General features: G+C 36.9%; 2 protein-coding genes across 41 annotated transcripts in view; both read left to right on the forward strand.

The window, feature by feature from the left end:
- Positions 1-20,545, forward strand: part of LOC136414528 (zinc finger protein OZF-like) — a 183,432-nt gene that overhangs the window by 31,491 nt on the left and 131,396 nt on the right. The window contains exons 4-6 of one of the 37 annotated variants that reach the window (XM_066398593.1): positions 6,896-8,371; positions 8,414-8,860; positions 8,893-8,908. The exons of 33 other annotated variants lie outside the window; for them this stretch is intronic. In XM_066398593.1, the coding sequence (XP_066254690.1) occupies positions 6,896-8,371; positions 8,414-8,860; position 8,893 (1,924 nt within the window). In that variant the 3' untranslated portion in view covers positions 8,894-8,908. Of the gene's footprint in view, positions 1-549; positions 2,628-6,895; positions 8,372-8,413; positions 8,861-8,892; positions 8,909-18,163; positions 20,490-20,545 lie in introns of those variants that run through there. 3 more of the 37 variants (XM_066398594.1, XM_066398591.1, XM_066398617.1) reach the window with 3 other exon arrangements.
- LOC136414536 (uncharacterized) lies at positions 8,998-13,509 on the forward strand. Of its 4 annotated transcripts, XR_010752549.1 has the most exons (5): positions 8,998-9,124; positions 10,381-12,534; positions 12,724-13,006; positions 13,054-13,232; positions 13,287-13,509. XR_010752549.1 is itself a non-coding variant. In XM_066398644.1 (3 exons), exon 2 carries the CDS (start codon positions 10,679-10,681, stop codon positions 12,530-12,532), a length of 1,854 nt encoding a protein of 617 aa, XP_066254741.1. In that variant the 5' UTR covers positions 8,998-9,124; positions 10,381-10,678; the 3' UTR covers positions 12,533-12,534; positions 12,724-13,509. The 4 variants fall into 4 exon arrangements, 1 of the variants encoding a protein (XP_066254741.1); XR_010752547.1 differs by having other exon boundaries at positions 13,054-13,508; XM_066398644.1 differs by having other exon boundaries at positions 12,724-13,509.

Here is a 20,545-nt window from a genome sequence, read left to right on the forward strand (position 1 = left end):
GTTTAGAGGCACTAAAGAACTATGTGATCCCTTTAAAGAAAATTACTCTGATAACTCTTTAGAACACAAAGAGGGCTTTTTGGATTACATTCCAGAATACGCAGACCCTTCAGAGGTGCCTTTTACTTCTGAATATCCCGCTGAGTCTTCCAGGAAGATATTCACCTATGGAACAGAGAAGTAGATCTCATATTTCGGGGTCTATATACCGATCTCGTTCTCCTAGAGATAGCATATAGGATCGTTGATTTGACTGTTAACGTAGAAAATTTTCGCTAACACCAAGCTTTCGTTCTTTTTCTTTTGGCTACTTTTAGAATGGAACGAACTTAGTTCGCCTTTGAAAGAGAAAGGGCTCGATCTCGATCTTCTCATGGAGGGGTGAGTGGTGATTTTTTTACAGAGCGGTAATTTTTTTACAGGATGGCAATTTTATTTGTTATTTTTTAGTAAATAAATTTAAATGTCGATTGATTTTTTTATTTGAATTGTCCATGATTTTCATAATCGTCTCGTAGAATTGTGTTATTAACAAAATAAATATTTTAGATGTGGTGTTCCTCGTCCCAATGAAGACAACTCAAAAGCAAAGCTCGTGAAGAAATTTTATTGCAGCAAATGCTGTCTGTTTTTCGATAATTTCCGGAAGCTGCATGATCATATGTTTCAGCCTCCGTCAGTTTCTCACATATTTCGATGTGCACATTGCCAGTACATTGTGGGACATACATTGTTGGATGTTATCTTGCACACCAAAAGGTTCTGCTCTAGGGAACAATTTAGGCGAGCCGAAAGTGAGATCTCTAAAGCCCATCCAGACCAAAGTCGCTACTATTGCGAACGCTGTGGGCAGGGATTTGGAGTGCTTTCCAATTTGCTCCTGCACTATAGCGAACATAAAGGCCAAGAGCTTTGCTGCTCTGTATGTGACAAAAACGCCAACAATTTGTTGGAGTTGCTAATTCACTATAGAGATCACACAGTATTAGGCAACTTGTTTTTGCAATGCCAACGTTGCTCTTCCACATTCTTGTCAACTACACCTCTGAAAATGCACTACTACACGGTTCACTCCCAACTCTTCAACATTCCTTATGAATGCATTTTCTGCGATAATGTGACTTTTGATGATGAAGATGGTTTTTTGCGACATGTGCAAAGCCATAGCGTCTTGAATACTGAAAAAGCCTCAGATAGGCCTAGAACGGACGTTAGCAAGACCACTTGCGAGTTTTGTGCGCAAATGTTTGATTCTGCTGTTGCTTGGAGGGAGCATAGGGTTAGAGTCCACAAGGTAGATGGGACAGAGAAAAGGGAATGTCCTCAGTGTTATGAAAAAATTTTAATTCCTGCTCTGTCTAGTCATATTTTGGGACATTTGAAGGAAAAGTTTCGAATGTTGCCAAAGAATGTTTTGACCTCTAAAAGCAAGGAGAAAAAAAATATGAAACAGGGAAGTAAAGTAGCGATTGTCCAGAGCAATGGAGTTGTTGAAAATGCAAATGCAGTTTGTGAGATAAGTGAGGAGTCAGGGAATAAAGCTTCTGAGGTTAGACTGGATGGCTCAAAAAAAGTTTCCATTTTTGAGGTTGAGAGTGAAAAAAATAGTAAATCTAAAGACCCTACACCTGTTGGTACACAAGAAAAATCACCGAACTTAGAAACTCGGCTGCGGGTTAGTACATTTAAACTTAAAGACAATTCCATTTCCAAATTTTCGGAAAAATCAACTCAACCGCAAGAAGAAAAATCTGCAGTTGTCTCCCAATTAACAAGACCTCATACTAGATCAGAACCTTTATATTGTAGCACTTCTACTTCTAATCCCCCAAATATAGGTTTAAAGCCAATTCAAAAAATAACTGCAGAAACGCAGAAAACAGATTCAAGAGCTCACAAAATAACTTCAGAAGTTCGGACAACTACAGCTCAAAAAATAACTACAATTGCACAAAAACCAATTTCAGTAGCTCAGAAGACAGCTTTAAGTGCTCATAAAACAACTACCTTGCCTACAGCGATTACACACCAACTGTACATGATCTCAGCATATCCACAGTCACGGGTAAAATGTGGAGAATGTGGCAAGACTTTTTTGTCTGTTTTTGCCCTTAACTCTCATGAGCAGGCCCATGTGTTAGAAAGGCAGCTAGAACTAGCTAAACAGAGAGAAAAGTCTAGGCCTCCGCCCATTTCTCCTGGCAATACCCCTAATAAAGGGGGCGAAGAGCTTAATTTTGAGACTCGTAGTAAGTACAAAGTTGCTGGTGGAAGTTCTCAGAGAAGAAATCCGGGCCAGAGGACCTACTATGACTCAATACGAGAAAATTTGGATCAAAGTTTTTCCAGGCCTATTTACAACCGTTCCCCATCTCCAATGAGCCAGGAGGAGTCTTATTTGGACAATATTGACTCCTATCCTGTACCTAGACGTAGATCCAGGTCCAGGGAGAGAGAAAATTATTATATACCGGTAAGGGAAAGGAAATGGTCTCCTGTGAGGTGGCGCTCCCGTTCTCCAATGGAAAGGGAAACGTATTATGATGATAGAAGGGAAAATAGGTACTATGGGGAAATAGGACGCTATCCCTACAGGGGATTTAGGCGTTAGTCAAAGCATGTTCTTATAATAGTATAGTTGATATCTATATATATATTTTGTGTAGGCTCAATTGTTTGATGAAGATATGTGAGCTTTTATTCAAAAATGTTGGGTGCAGTTAATGGGCAAATAGTAGATTTAGAGTCATTAAATTTGTCATTTTTAACCTTTAAGCAGACGTAGGCACAATGAATATGAGGTAGGTAATAAAATAACAGAATTAAAATTTGCAAAAAATTTCCTTTGTGATCATTCCACTGGTTACAATTGGTTGTAATAGGTAATAATTGACATAAATAGTTCCGCAATGCCGTTGATAATTCAAGGATTTAAGCACAACATGAAGATTGGTTTTAAAGCTTGAGTCAAAAACAACATATGAAATTTATAGATACATAACTTACCTATTTCTGGACGTAGTGACTGCAAAATCATTTTCTATGTGTGTGATTGCGCTTCCCTCCTCAATGCCGTTGGTAAATAAGTAGTCAAGCAGATATGGTTGTCAATTTCTATTTTGTAATTTTTTTATTTACTTAATGTTTATTATATTTATTTCTGCTTAAACGCTAAAAATTTCGAACTTAAACTATTGCAGAAAATAAATAATTTATTCAATTTAGAGTTACGACAAAAGATGACACAAAATGTTTTATGATCATGAAGGCTTTTTATTTCATACTCTCCGGGTAAATTGACATGTATTTATCTGGTGCTACACGGTAAATTAAGCATTACAGTACCCGATACTGTGTGCTAACCGACTTGACCAAATTTTAACCTGAACTAAATAATTAGTTCCTTCCACAACTACTACCTTACTTACGTTACACATATTTCTTTTAGGGTGATCATAGTGGGCACTAATTTTAATCTAAAGATATTTTAAAACATTGCAACATTCACATTTTTTGCATGTAACCAGTTGACTGCCAGGTTTCGATACATAACATACCCAATTGCGTTCGACTTCGTCAAATTAACAAATGTAAACAAATAGCACGTTCGCTATATATTGAAGAAACATTGTTTTGACCGAGAACACAAATCCTTTGTAAATTAGGCTACAGTCTGAAATAAAATTATTTACGACACATGTGTTGTTATTGTATGTATAATGAACAGTTCTTGTTCAACTTCCCGTTCGTTTTCCCGACTCGGCTCCTAAGGTACCTCGTCTACCAAAAATTCGTAATTTAACAAGTCACCTTCTGGACTTATGAAGTAAATATCTATTAATTTATTACAATGCAACTCGGACTCTTTTGGATACATTTAATTCGAGTGTTTTAGAGAATGTGCCTAAGATTTATTTCTAAAAAAGATATGGGATATGGGGGTAATGTTGAAGTTTGATTTTCTGATGTGCAATTTTAATGTTTAATTTTTCACCAAACATGTTTTTTAATCTGCTCTTTTTGCTTCATTATCATCATGTATTTCTCTACAGTGTCACTCTTATGTTTTTATTTTAGGTCCTCTAAGGAATCCGAAGACGACATGATTATCGAGGACGATTCATCCTCCTCAGAAGTCTCTACCTCTTCAGCAAACCCCATCAAAATTCCTTGTATTCAATGTAATCTTGTATTCCCCATTGAAGACTTTTTATTACACCAGGCCTCCCACACCAACAACAATTTCAATAAGGAAATCAAATGCAATGAATGTGGCATGTCCTTTGATACAATTGAGAATTTGATAAACCATACTCAAGCCCTTCATTTGTCCATGTGGGGCCATTATTACAACTGGCTCAATTATCCAGTTATGCATCAGAATTATGTTCAAGAATACAAACCGCCTTCTATGAGACGTTGGGCATCTGTGCATCCTTCCCGTCACCACAGTCGAAGAAGATCGACCTCTCTTTCATGCAGACGCCATAGAAATCACTACCATCATGGCCGGCACCATAGAAGGCATTGGAGGGGAAGGAGTCCTTCGGAGGACGGGAAGAGGAGAAGGAGAAGAAGCAGAAGATCTAGAAGTAGTCTTCAAAATGAAAAAGTGAAGAATTCTGAAGAGTTACCTATTGAGGTATCAGATTCGGATGTGGAGGGCGGAGATAAAGCAGTGCCTGATGGTTGGATTGTAGCTGATTCATGGAAGAGATACTAGTGATAATGCAGTAAAATAAGTAACCAAAAAATCATGAATTTTTTAAATGTCTGAAGTGGCCTTGAAATAAATTTAGACTAAGTTAATCTGAGGTTATTCTCGGCGTTCGCTTTCATTGTTGATTTTAGTGATTTTATTTAAATTAAACTTTTAACATCTAAGTTAAATTTAAAAAAGTTTATTTAATCAATTCTTGAATCTTTATTTTAAGTAATTTTAATTGTATTTGAAAAGTTGCAGGAAATTTATTATCCCAATAATGTAGTTTTAAGGAGTTGTTGTAAATATATATTTTTTTAATTACAATTTTTAAAATTTATTTTATCTTTGTTAGTATCGCGTTATTATTAAAAACTTTCAGGCTCATTCTTTTATATTTTAGACACATCAAATAATACACAGCACACAAGGTAATGCCAATGAAGAATAGAACACCTGCAAAGAAGACTTTTCAAACGTACTTGTACTGCATAGCATGTGGATTATTCTGAGAAAACTACTACGCTTATGGTGGGCATATATTGAGCGATTCGGAAGAACGAACATTTTAATGTGGCTTTTCCGACAAAACATTCAGGTGTTCATCGGGAGAGCTTGCTCACATCATCATCATCGCAAACAGAGGCGATCTAGAGTCCCTGAGGCTGAAAAGACCAATTGTTATTATTTACGGAGACAATAAAGGTAGCAGTGGGGTATTTATGTCCATGTCCAAGAAGCTCATGGTAACGCCTTTCTTACTCACCCAATGCATTGAACTAGTTTCTTCTTTCGCCATTTATTGTTTCTGTTTTTTGGAAATGTGCATACTCTTACTGATGATGTAGATCTCGCTTGGCCAAAGTGTCTTCTGCACTTTTACAGTCCGGTCCTCTACAAGTACCATATTGAAATGCATAATCTGCCTAATGTCAATCTTACGTATCAGTGTGTGTTGCGTCCAGTTGTAGTGGAAAAAATACACGATTTCGTTGGTCTATAGGCGAGAAGTCTACGATTGAGCCTAAAAAACTCAGAATAGAATGTTGAACTTGCTACTGTGTTTTAGATGAGCCTGAATATAACAAACACATGAGTAACCACCGTAAGTTACTTACAAGAATTAACAAAAAGCCACTTCCAGAATATGTAAATGCCCAGAGACTCGTGTTAAAATGTCATAAATGCCATTTAAAAGTTATTAAATATTTTTGACAGACCATTTAAATTGTACAAAGCAGAGAAGGCTCCTTCGAAGCAAAACGAGTCTATGATACGTAATAATAATGGACAGAGTTAATTGCAACCCTTTCTCATTAGTAATAATCAACCAGTTCAGAGTCCTTCGCTTAACGCACACACTCTTATCATACAGGCACCTGTGCAAAACTCTTGGTTCAATCAATCCTCTGCCCCGGTGCATTCAAATGGTGGATGTGCAAGGGGTTTCAGGAGTTGTAGTTGTTATAGAGGTGATCTCTAAGGCTAAATTAAGTAAATTACATAGAGTGCTTCGATACTTTGGCGATGATGATCTATCATTTGAAGATTGGTTACTTTGCACCTGCGCAACTATAGCCGCAGCAATAGCTTTAATTAACTAACAAACTGTTCATCGGGATGGGATTGTTCCAGAATAGTCTTTTACAATTCTAAAGTTTTAAAATGAAAAATTCAAATTCGTTTTCCCTTAGGAAATCGTCTTTTAATTGAAAACAAAGGAATTATGAACCCCTAGAGAATTATTACACACGACAGAATTAGTTTTTAATTTTTTTTTATTGCTTGTAGAGTGCAAATCAGTGGTTGAAGCTGAGAAGAATCATTACACATTGAAGCTTGCTCTTGTAGAATATGATGCAGAGACTTAAAAACTTATACGTTTAAACCTTCCTTTTTACCCTCCTCCTTCTCCTCCTTTTTCTCCAAAATATCATTATTTGGAAAACCAATGAAAAGTATGGATTAAACTGAGTTCCAGGGAAACTAAAATATACCAGAAAAAAGAGTATTTTTGAGAGTTTTTCAAAACTGATTTTAAATTAAGTGCGAGTGGAACTTACAAAACTGTAATCTTAATATCATCTGAAATATAATGTATAGGGAACATACTCACGTATTTCAGTACTGTTGCTCATAATGTCGATATAATCACAATTTTAAAATTCTCCCACTAATTTTTTATTTTTCCAGATACGCTGGCATCGATACTTTCCAAGACGGTCTTGAAGATCTATTCGATGCAGGTTTAATAGTAGTCGACAGTGACAGCACTAACGATCAATTACAGATTGAAAGGGAACTGGGACTGCTTTCAGGGAAGAAAAAAATTATTATAAAAGGCACATTATATTGCGAAATATGTGGACTTCCTTGCGCCGCATATGAAGACTATGAGAAGCATTTGTTCAGCGATCCTGAAAATCATACATTTAATTGTTACATCTGTGATAAGTCCTTCAAGGATTATAATGAAATGTGTCTTCACGGGAAAACAGAGCATGGCGATGAACAAACATTCCTTGACGCTGAAAAGAAGGCACAGCGTAAAGTTTACTGTTATTTTTGCGGGATTTTGGAAACTGATATGGGAGTATTGAAGAAACATATTAAAGAAACACATCCAGGTTTTGCATTTAGTTGTCCCTCTTGTCTATTCATCTTCAAAAGCCCTCGTAGTATGTTCTATCATCGCGGTTCAGACTCTTTGGTTAATAACGTAGATTTGGTTTGCTCCAAATGTTCACTGCACTTCTACGAACCAATATCGTTCAAAAAACACATGACTTTAATTCACAAAATGGAACAATCTGAGTGGTCTTATCAGTGCATCTTGTGTCCAGACAATATCAAGGAAATTGAGGACTATAGACGACATATTCATGAACATTGCATTTTCAAAAAACCTGCGCCAATATCCGACGGGGTAGTCATACAAAATGGACTTCCGTTGATAAGAGTTTTTAGAAGACAGTGTCTGTTATGCGCCAAAATCGTTCTCGATAAGACGCTTTTTGAACATTTCACGGAATCACATGTTCAAGGTAATAAATGCCCGATATGCGGATTGAAATGCAAACCTTCATCGTTAATGAGTCATTTAGAAAAGTATAATATTCCATGCCGAGATAAACGTTTTGTGTGTAATGAGAAGTCTAAAAAAGTAGTACCATGCAGTAAGATAAACATTGATCCATCGAAGGAAAATATGGACGAGTGCTGGACTTGTCACTGTCTAGTAAAGAAAAAAAAGTTTGCTAATCACATCAAGCACCACAAGGAAAAGGGCACCAGGGTTTACCTTCATCCTCAGCACAAGAAGAATAAGCTCCAGACCTATAAGTGTATTAAGTGTCGTCAATGCAACCTGAATGTTTTTAGTATAAAAAAGCATTTACGTGTGCACGACACTGAACGAATTCCTCAGAGGAATAAAACCAAATCTATTCCTGGGAAAGACATTAATAAAACATCGAGACGTGAGAATCAGAAATTCTACTCTCCTCCTCGATATACCCAGGGGCCTAGAGATACATATCGTCCCCCTGAACGCCAACAGGACAGATATGAATCAGATCGCTTTCAAGAATATTACGAGAGACACAGATCTATTTCAAGGGAGCGTACCACGTCCCCTAGAGGAAATAGTTCCTCTTCAAGAGCACGTAGGTCCTCCTCAAGAGCACGTAGGTCCTCCTCAAGAACACGTAGGTCCTCTTCAAGAGCACGTAGGTCCTCTTCAAGAGGGCGAAGATCCTCCTCAAGAGATCGCTTTGACACATCCCATCCTAGCAGAAAACGTCAGAGAGATGATAGATCCTCTTTACGAGATCATTTCTCATCTGGTGATAGATATCCGAGCAGAACGAGGGAACAAGGTAATATGAAGTGCACTGACTGCAGTAAAGTATTCGATTCCTTGGAGAACTTGGTGAATCATATGAAAGTTGAACACTTTGGACTCGGTCATCCGCATCAACATTCCTTTGCCAATCATATGATGATGGCTCAGACCAGGATGATGCAATTTCAAGGTTTGCAACAGATGATGGGCCCGCGAATCGGGCAGGGCAGACCGCATTGGAGAATGATGCAGCCTTTTGGGCAAATGTCATATCAGCAAGGAGGTACTGGGCCTAGTGCACCAGCTTTTAATTAGTGAAGATGTTATCTACCTTCTTAGACTTAAGGATTAATATCTAATATTCACTCTATTAGTTGTAGAATGTTTTGGGTTTTGGGTGATTAATATTCACAATAAACATTTAGTTTATACAAGAGGAAGAGACTGTTATTGGGCTACAAGTTCTTCCAAGCACTTGTAAGGATTGCACAGGAAAAATTGGAAACCGATCAATACTGAAGGTTTCGATTGTTGTCATTATAGATTGGGAAATTATCTTCAATTGTGTAGAGCGAACTGTAAGTGTGCGAAAACTTAACTCGTAGTTTTTTTTAATTGAACATTTCATATTTTATATTAAATTTTAAACCGGATATTAATTTCTGGAGCTCAACCTTCGAAGTCTCGATAATCACAAAAAAGGCAAGGCCAGTAAAATTAAGGCAAAGCGGCGCAAGTTCAAGGACATGCCATTTTAAACATTCCGATGCCTGCCCGAGGTATTAAAAAAAGATGAATGTTTGGATAAAAGTTTTTATTTTTTACTTCATTATTGTAACTTTTCCTCTTCTACAACGTGGCTATGGCACGTTGGAAATCCGACGTTTTGATTTTCGAGCCCTAAAACAAATGTGCACAAAAGTAGGTTGTGTTACACACTTCTAGAATAGATGGAAATAATTTCCTAAAATATAGGGGGAAAAACTAACACGAATGACGATTGAATGAATTTTCTGTCTTGATGGTTTTCAAATGGTGGGTAGATTGATCACTCACCAGGTGTGCCTATAGGATAACTCATCTACATGTTCCATATATCGGAAATGGTTATGGAAATCAGATTGTCTTGGGATATATTTTTAAACTCACCGATTTAATGATCTGGATGTCAATTCTACTCTGTCTGGAATTACAAAAAATGTAACAGTAAATTTCACAGCCAAAGTAAGAGCTGTTCGCTCACAGAACGACTTTACTAATCCGTTTAACTGACGTCTGTCGGGTGTTATCCTAAATTAGGGAATTCACTAAGAAAATTGTAATGCTAAGTAAAAAAGGGTCAAGGTGATAAACATCGATATTCATGTCATTACGATTGATAAAATTGTAACAGTTTATAGTTTGAATATGTCGATATTGTTAAGTTTCAATTAAAAAATAGAAGAGAAATTAGGTCGTGAAGAATAAAGTAAAACAATTCAGCCTCCATAGCTGCACTAATGAATAATTGTTTGTCTTTATATTTAAGATGTCACATCTTAAATTATGTCTCAGTATAGATGAACACTTTGTTCTTGCTTTTAGTATATGTCACTATTGGAACAGCGTTCATTAGTGATGTAGTGGAGGTGTGGAGAAACTAGTTCTTTAACATATTAGTTACCCATACTCGCAAATATCTCATAGTTTTTGTCAGTTTCAAGCTTCAAAATTTTTTAACTATTATTGTGAAATCTCCATAAAATACTGATTTCTGGTTATTTATATCCTAAATTTGTACAATACTTTTATTTTTATTACTGATAATTAATATACTAATCCCTGAATATTCTAGGGTTACTGACGTTTTAAGTGAAGTCCTCGATGATCTCCGAGATGAACTCGATGCTTTATTAGATGAAGTTTTAACAGAAAGTGATAGTGACACCACTAGCGATCAAGCTCAGCTGGACCCTGAACAGATATTGTGTCGTGTAGGGAAGAAAACATTCATAAATGGCCCACTATATTGCGAAAAATGTGGACTTTTCTGTTCCGTTTATGAAGACTATGAAAGACATTTATTCAGCAATCCTGAAAATCATTCATGTAATTGTTTTATCTGCAATAAGTCATTTGAAGACTGGGATAAGATGTGTCTTCACGGAAATTTGGAACATGGCGACGAATTCTTTGTAACTATGAAGAAGACAAGATCAATAGTGAATATTTACTGTCAATTTTGTGGGAAATTGGAACCTCATGTGGATAAATTGAGAAATCACATACAGACTACACATGGAGGTGTTTCATTTACTTGTCCTTCTTGTCCGAATCGTAAGTTTCGTGTTCCTCGCAATTTATTTTCCCATCGCCGCTTAGAATCTTTGGTCAATAACGTGGAGTTGATTTGCCCTCAATGTGCGCTGCATTTCTACGAACCAATATCATTCAAAGAGCACATGACTCTGATTCATAAAATGGAACAATCCGACTTTTATTACCAATGTATTTTATGCCCAGAAAAAATCAACGATGATTTAGAGTCTCATGTTCATAAACATGGCATCTTCTATAATCCAACTGCTGCATGCACTTATGATGGTAGAATAGCCTTAGAAAATGGTCGTCCTACTATAAATATTTATAAGAAACAATGTCTGGTATGCGCCAAATTAGTCATTGGTAAAAAGCTTTATGTTCATTTCTTAAAATCACACATGCGAGAGAACAAGTGCACGATCTGTCACTTGAAATTCGAGACTTTATCATTATTAAAGCTTCACTTACAAAAGTATAATATTTCAAGTATGTATATGCCAGTTGATCGTACAGAGGAGCTGCCCCTTGGAAAACTAATACTACAGGGGAAGAGAAAAATTGACCCATTGAAAAGAGATATGGAGGAGTGTTGGACTTGCTTCAGTCTACTGAACATAAACCAATTGGAAAACCACATTATGAGCCACAAAGAAAAAGGCACTAAGGTTTACTTGAAACCACATGGGAAGAAAAAGAAGCACTCCACATACAATTGCGTTATATGTGGGGATTGTAAACTGAAAGTATTTAATATAGGACCGCATTTAGCTGTACACAGGGCTGAGCGAGAGAGGAGTAAAAACCAGACAAATCCAAGTGACTCACATAGTTCTTCTAAACTGGACACATTTGGACTAGATCGCCACCATTCAGTAGATTATCCAACAAAGATGTTTTACGATCGTCTAATACCCTGTAAAAATGACAAATCCTCCTTGGAACATAGCGTATACCCTCAGAAGGAAAAAGATTTTAATAGAAAGAAAATGAGTAAGATACAAGATATGAAGTGCGGGGATTGTACTCAACAAACAAATTCATTGGTCGTCAAAGGGGAACTAAATCTTTTTCCTTTAAATGATAGCAATTCTTCTTCAAAGGATTTATTAGATAATCAGTCTTCATTAAAATTTTGCGATGGAGAAGGACATTCTTCAAGATTGAGCGAACGTTTCTCAAGCGAACTTAGTCAAGACAGATCAGTATCAAAGGATCTATTCGATACGACTCACGATAATCTATCATCCCATAAAATGAGTTACTCCTCATTAGAAGGTCGCTTTCAATCTCCGAAAAGGGGAAAGTACGTCAGAAATAGCGATAGTTTCTCATTGAAATTCCGCTTCCAGCCTCCTGACAGAAGCCCCAGTAGGAACGACCTAATATGGCGTGATTTTGACCCAACACCAAATTTTAAGTGCGCCTATTGCAGTAACGTTTTCGATTCCTTGGAACAAAAGGAAAGCCATATAAAAGTGCAGCACATTGCATTCCCTCAACAAGTACAGCTGTTTACCAATCAAATAATGGTGGGATTGAATCAGAACACGACGATGCATCCTCAGGGTTTCCAACAGGTAATGGATCTAAGGCTCGCACAAGCCAGATCTCTTGGGCCAGTACAGCCTTTTGGGCCAATTCAGCAAAGAGGCTCTAGGCATTATGTGAACCCATGGAAGCAGTGAAGGTATAGACCTATAGTTGTAAAAATATGTTTATCATTTTATTTTATTTTGGTACGTTATAATCGTTGAAATAAATGTCAAGTTTGCACAGCTGCTGATTATTTTGAGTAATTAATCATGAAGGTTAATTCATAGTTCCACGCGACTTCTTCATTGAAAATCCCTTTTTTATTAACCCCATCATTTTATAGGTGCGAAAAAATGTGCCCTCGGCGGTGGAACAAAAGTATTTTAGAGGCGTTAAGAATATCAGGAATACTGTTCATTCAAAAGCGGTTGGAAAGCAAGGCAATGAAATGAAGAGAGATAATACTTTGTCGAATCAAACGAAGTGTACATTGAGAAACCAGACGAAATCTGGCAATCAAGAAGTGAAAAATATGAATACCAAAAGTATTATCAACCAAAAGAAGCTTGTAGTTCTTATACAGGCGCTCAATTTTTCAAAGCTTTTTCTTCAAGTATCCCAAAAAGGTAAGTTGTTCCCATTCCTTCGCAAAATAACCAACATCTTGGTATAGCCTAATGACAAACTCATCACCAACTGCAACAGCGACGTTAGTAAGTACCAGAAAACTTCGAATTTTAAGCTTGGAAAATTATCTGGAAGCAACCATCAAAGACCCTGAAGCGAGTTGTCACGAAGCTTAAGTCTCAAAATCTTTCTGCAATAACTGATTATTTCCATTTGCAGAATAAGGTAGAGTATAAGATTATTCTGTGCAGGATGTATTTGTAAAAATTTCCTAACCAGGAGGCTTATGACTATCATGCTTGATCCGAGCCTTTTTAATCGGTTTTTTTACACAGTTACAAGGCTGATAGAATTTTATGAGAAGCAATGTTATTTATTGTTGAGTTAATATTACAGGTATATTTTAATCTATTTTTTTCTAAATTTAAGAGTCGAGTTTATTAAAAATCTATATAAATTTAAGTCAGTTCTTAGATCGTAGTTCTAGGGAAGTTATGTCAGAATTGATTTGGTAAGTACCGATCTATGTAAGTTGAAGATGGTTTGGCCTAGTTTACTGTTAATGTGATCTAAATAAATAGTTGTCGATATAGACTGTTTTTCTCTGTGTTTAAGCTTCCCCATTCCCAGCATCCGAATTAAGTGAGATATTAGAAGTGGCTAATTTACAAATATATGTACATAATCGAGTATAATGTGCATAATCTTCTAGTCAATGAAATGTGTTGCCACGTACTGCGTGGCACGATTGTTATTCGTTGATTCGGTGCTTGACGACGTATTTAATTTCATTTTGAACGAAACATACGGAAGATGGGGACTAATGTGGTCCTCTAAACAATAATAAATTTATTTAGTATTTTTTATTGTTCCCATTAGTTTTTGTCACTTGTTTAACTCTCCCTTAGCTCCCATTAAAGCAGCCTTAAAAATCATTAACCTAAGTCACTTTTAGCATCTTCCAATGCCAGGCCTGCCCTAAGCTCTTCACCTCCCGCGCTAAGCTCAGATATCACTCGCGCAACCACAAGGAAAAAACGTTTTCCTGCACTTCCTGTGACTTAAAGTTCAACTTCAAGTATGTGTTGAAGTTGCACTTGAAGAACGTCCACTTTAAAGAGTACAAACACACTTGTGAATTCTGCGAGCGAAAGTTCAATCTTGAAGAGGTACTGAAACGCCACATACGGAACGTGCACTTCAACCAGTACAAAGTGACCTGCAAGGAGTGCGGACAGGGCTTCAACTATCAATGTGAGTTGCAAAAGCATGAGCAGTTCAAACATCTTGGATTGAAGTTAAAATGCACTCACTGCCCTAAGGCCTTCAGGAATGAGCAATATTATAGAGAGCACTTGAAGACTCATGAGCCAAACTACAAAAAGGAGGAGTTTCTGTGTAATGTTTGCTCTAAAGTACTGACGCACAAAAAGTCTTTTAAGGTGCACATGAGATCTCATACTGCGGATGCCATGGCTAGTGTTTGCGATGTTTGTGGCAAGAATTTCACCTCAAAATCGAGCCTTAAGCACCACATGAGAACGCACACTGGGGAGAAGCCTTTCCAGTGTGTTGTTTGCGGCAAGAATTTCACCACGAAAAACCTCCTGAGGACCCATAGAGTAGTGCACACTAAGGAACGCCCATTTGCGTGTAAATTATGCAGTAAAAGTTTCACTCAAAAAGGGAGTTTGAATATTCATATGAGATACCACACTGGAGAAAAGCCTTATAATTGTGATATTTGTTCGAAGAGATATGTGTCTAAAACATTGCTTAATACGCATAAGTGTGAAGTGTTTCTTTGAATTAGAATAAATTTTACTACTTTCTCAGTAGTTTTATTTTTTCTTATAGCGTTGTTTTTTGTCTCTTTACTTTGGAAATTTTCAGACGTCCCTCCGAGTGTCCGACATGCTTCAAAACTTACACAACTTCCTCAAAGCTCAAAAGGCATTCCTACGTCCATGGTCAAAAAAAATACGAATGTTTCGATTGCGGCAAGAGGTTCATCTTCAAGAATCTTCTAATTAACCATATTAAGTCCGTACACCGTAAGGCCACCATCCAATACATCTGTCCGCAGTGCGGCAAACCCTTCAAGGAAAAACCTTATTTCGAAAAGCACCTTAAAAGCCACGACCCTAACATCCAACCGGAATTCCAATGCTCCATATGCCTTAAGGCTTTGACTTGCGCCAAATACTTGCAGGCACACCTGCTCAAGCGCCATTCTGGAGAATCGAAATTTCCTTGCTTCTCCAGAAAGTACTGCTGTGATATTTGCGGTAAGCAGATGCTGAAAAAGAACTTAAAGGTACACATGATGTCGCACACTGGGGAGAAACCCTACAGTTGCGAGGACTGTGAAAAACGATTTGTAACTAGGAAGTGTCTGAGGATTCATCAAAGGATTCACACCAAAGAGAAACCTTATTTGTGCGCATTGTGCGGGAAGAGATTCACTCAGAAGTACTCAGTGACTGTACACATGAGATATCACACTGGGGAGAGGCCACATAAATGTGATATGTGCCCCAAGGAGTATGTTACGAAGTCTGAGTTGAAGAATCATGTGTGTAGAGTTGAGATTAAGCAGGAGGTTAATTCAGACTGTGAAGCAGATTGTTTATGAGGTTTGTGCATTCAGGGAACACCGACACTGAACTAACCCGAATAACTTAACTGTTATCCTGGATCCTTGGAAATGCAGTTTGGGGCACTCAAATTCCTAAAAATATAATTTCATTATACGGCACCGAAAATGAGTTTCCTAGTTGGTTGGTTAACTGTACTGAAAATACATATTTCCTACCAGCGTACGGAAAAATGCCACTTTCCGAATTGCTAATGAAATTCAAAGCCTAATAATGAAAAGTATCATTCATTACACATCTTCACCAGATTGAAATTTAAGCCTATTTTTGGTACCTGAATGTTCGAGAGACTGACATGTAAACTAAGAAAGTGTGTACGTACTATGCCAAAAAGAAAGCTAGGATTAAGATAGCATGAATGACATTTCTGCTTGTTCATCTGATAAAATAATGAAATGAAACTTCTACTTTATAGAGTCGATTTCTGCCATAAATATTGCTAGTTTGGAAAGTTGTTTACAAGTCAAGAACATCAATTTATCTGGAACAAGTTACTCAATTCGAAGTATTGTTAATCGTTTTCATCGTTACATGTTCGAAATTTTCCCGTACTTACATGACTTCCTTGGAAACCTATTTCTCGGACTTCTAATAAAATATATACAAACTATATAAAAGCGATATTACCACCCTGTAAATTTTCACAAATTTCTTTATACAAGTCTCTAGCGATGGTTTTTTAACAACTGAAAAATTACCTAACAATGTTTATTTCGGGGTATTGTTACTGGTCAAAATTCTGCATTAAGCAGTTTTTATTGATTAATAATTAATTAATGATAGTTTCCGGCAATAATAATTTGATTCAAGTAATGAATTTATGTGCCTATTTGATTTGATTTTTAATGTATTGTAATAAATCGTGTATTTTTATAAAATAAAAACGAAGTTTTCCTATCTCCACTATTACCATCCACACACAACACATAACCTTTTCTTATTTTTTTAGGCTTCAATGTACAATTTGCAGCAAAACCTTCTCCACTGTAGGTAACTTAAAACGGCACTCCTACCTTCACTCAGACCATCGCAAGTATGAGCACTTCTTCTGCGCAATTTGCCAACTTTCCTTCGAAAACAACAATTTTCTGCAAGCCCACTTCAAAAAAATGCATTCCCGCACTAGTGCAGAAAGCGGCCCGCAATGTCCCTTTTGCAAAAAGTCTTTCAGAAACCATCTGAAAGCCTTGAAGAATCACGTGTGGACCCAACATGACTCTAGCTATTCATTCAGGTTTCAGTGCTCCATCTGCGATAAAATAATGACTTATGAAAGCAGTTACATTAAGCACGTGCAAACTCATAATGTAGACGAACCAGACTACAGGAAGCGCAGAAGCATCTGCGAAATATGCGGCAAAGAAGTGCTGAAGAAGAATATAAGGCCGCATATGAAGGTTCATCTGGGAATCAAGCCGCAAAAGTGCGAGTTTTGCGGAAAGTCTTTTGCAACTCATAAGATTTTGAGACATCACATTCGTACTCACACCAAGGAGAAACCGCATAAATGCCCGATATGTTTGAAGGGCTTTTCTCAACCCTATACGGTGACAATACATATGAGACATCATACTGGAGAGAAACCCTTTTCGTGTTCGGTATGCGGAAAAGGGTTTGCTACTAAGCCACAGTTGAGGATTCACAGGTGTAAAGGGCCTGAACCGGCGAGAATAGGGGAGGTTAAAGTCGAAGGGTCTTGAGAGGAAAATCTCTGCATCTTCGAAATTTGTACCCATGTGTTCCATGAATGAAATTGAGGAAACATTCCAATTATGTTTAAATAAAGCAATCCTCAATTGAATCACAAAATTTTAGGCCAAATTAAAATTTAAATATATTGTGAACCGGTGACACGGATTTTGTTGCGGGGTTCCTTAAAGATTTTGATTGAGTAATAGACATACGCATGATGTTACAGGATGTTGAATAAAAACGAAGGCAATCGCTTGATTTAAAGTGAAGTCAGACCCAGGAGGGGAGATCGGGTTGCCCCTTAGGTACCGACTATTAAATGGGCTCACCATTCTGCAATCGCTAAAACTAAAAGATTTTAAGTGTTTTCAAATTGTGGGTCCCCTGTTAAGTAGCACTTATCAGTGCACTGTTGGCTTACGTTAACTTCCAAGATGCTCAATTTCTTGTGTGGCTCCTGTTTGAGTTTTGTTTAAACAGTCTTCGTGTCCGCGGGAATCGAAGAAAATTCTTTCGAATAAAAATTAAGAAGCACAAAAATCAAATCGATGGTTCCTCAGATATTAAATTTTTGGTTTTGGCCTAAAATTTCATCATTTTTGTCTTAATTTTTAAGTACTGTATTTTTATACATATACAATAATGTTGTTGTTGAACCTATAATGTTTTACTTTATTTTTAATTTGAAATTTTTGTGAAATGTTCAAATACACAAACCATATCAAACATTCGCATTTATTTAAAATCTCACTAGTTAAACTGTCCAAAAATCGCGACACATAAGCTAACCACAATAAATTATTTTAGATGCGCAGAATTGGACCAAGAAGATTTAGTCTCAATTAAAATAGACGATGAGACAATCGACGACAACAACACAATCTCGATTAACATAGACGATGGTTTCATAGACAACCCTCCAATCGAGCAGTATCAATGCGGCATTTGCTGCACGATTTTCTCCAGCAAGACTGACTTTATAGAGAAGCATTTGAATGTTTTCGCTAAGAAGTTGACTTGCTGCAAGTGCAATCAGAGTTTTAATACTTCTGATGACATGTACGACCATCATGAGGTTCATAAGGAGGATGAGAGCTACGGGGCCATGTTCCAGGACCAGAATTCTGAAGGAGAGGAGTTGATTGTTATGAAAGAGGGTCAGCACTTGGTGGAGGTGAGGCAGCCTGATGGGACTGATATGGTTTACATCTTGGATGAGATTATAATGGGGGAGGACGAGTTATTGCAGGGTGAGGAATCTAAGAAAAGTGTTGTTAAGAAGCCTTTGAAGCCTGAGCAGTTAGTGAATTTCGATCACGGTTATGTGCTGTCTGAGGTAGTTTCTAGCAATGCCATATCGTTGAACTCAGTCCCTACAACCAAACGCGCTTATACCCCCCCAAAATCCCGCATCACACCTTTGAAGAAACGTCACGAAGTGCCTGACTTCTCGATAACAGAGTTTATAGAAATGGAACCCAGTGAAGAGTTTGATGCTTTGCACTACAAATGCCAGAGGTGCGAACAACTTTTCATCAACACATTCGGATTCTATCGTCATTTTGAGAAGGGCAAATGTTATGTTAACGGATGCGATATATGCGGTTCTAGTTTTACTAGCAACAGCGATTTCTATGCTCACTATGTAGCTGAACACCCCGACAGGGCCATTTGCAACTTTTGCTTCCGGACTTTTATGTATGAGAAGAATGTAAAAGAACACATGTTAAGGCACTTGGACCAGTTCAGGCACCGCTGCGAGCAATGCAGCAAAGGGTTCTACACGGTGCGAGAATACCGGAACCACTACAAAAATAGGCATATGGGAATTAGGCACACATGCGAGGTGTGCGGAAGGAGTTTTGCCGATGAATACTATTTTAGAAAGCACATTGATACGCATAAGAAGGTCTCTAACCGAAATGCGGTGGTTGCTGAAGTTGTCGATGAGGCTGTCGAGTAGTTTTTAAGTAGTTTCAGTTTGTCCTTGTTTGAATTTAGCGTGGGGCTATGTGATTTTTGGTTGGAATATTTTCCAATATCTCATAAGCGGGTAATCTACAGTGTTAACCCCATCTAAAATCCTAATTTTAATTGGATTTCTCTAGGGAAAATCGCGTTCGGGTACCAGCTTATGGCGAGAAAAGTCGCATTAGTGCGAAAAGAGACAAAAGTTTTCTCTATTGTTCTGACATAAAATATTAATTAGTAGATAAAGTTTCATTCGAATTTTTAGGAAAGTTAGTCAATTCGTGAGGAGTTTTGTCGAATTATCATATTTCTCCGTTCGGGACTAGCAATATCACAAAATCGGATGTTTTCGAATATTTCAATGACCAATCGGAATATGTTAAATTTTAAAACGGACTATAGAACTCTATAGAAGTTTTTCAGAAAGGTTCTGAGTTTTAAAGGCCAAGAATTAATTTCCCTAAGTCACATTTTATTGATCGTCATTCACAATTTCTGTATCTCAGAAAGTGCATTTTGAAAGAGTACAAACAACAAAAAAATCAACTGGAACGGAGAGATGGTTATAAACCAAAGAAAAAGGAAAAATCAGGAACTAATCACTTCATCTAAGCTCTATAATAGAATTTCATTTGATATATGGGTAACACATCGATTTTCCCTCAGGTAAAGCTCATTACAAAATTACTTCAAGTTTAAAATGAAAATGGATATATAAAATATTTATGTATATATATATATATATATATATATATATATATATATATATATATCGATTTTACCCCAGTCCCACTAATGTAGTTTTAAGCCTACATTGTAAAGTTCCCATATATGAGTCATATTGTATTGACATTGATGGTCTTTACGGTAGTTCCAACAGGAAAAGCTTAACTTAATTTGCATTATTATTATTATTATTTTGTAGTTTAAGTAAGGACATATGTAGATTTTCGTAATTGTGAATAAATTTCACCCAAAGAATGTTATTTATATCACTACCTTGATAGTATTTAGTTATCAACAATGATTCTATTTTGAGTGGGAGACCCAATGAAAAATGCTTAAACTTAAATAACATTTTATTAATATACTCCTAAATTTACAATCTATTTCTTTTCGTTTATTCTTTATTGCATAATTAAATCCATGTATGTTCACTGGACTAACTGCCTTTCACTCACCCATCCCATTCACTCACCAACTACTCCTCTATCACTC

This window comes from Euwallacea similis, chromosome 17 (assembly GCF_039881205.1).
Source record: "Euwallacea similis isolate ESF13 chromosome 17, ESF131.1, whole genome shotgun sequence".
Classification (NCBI taxonomy): Eukaryota; Metazoa; Arthropoda; class Insecta; order Coleoptera; family Curculionidae; genus Euwallacea; species Euwallacea similis.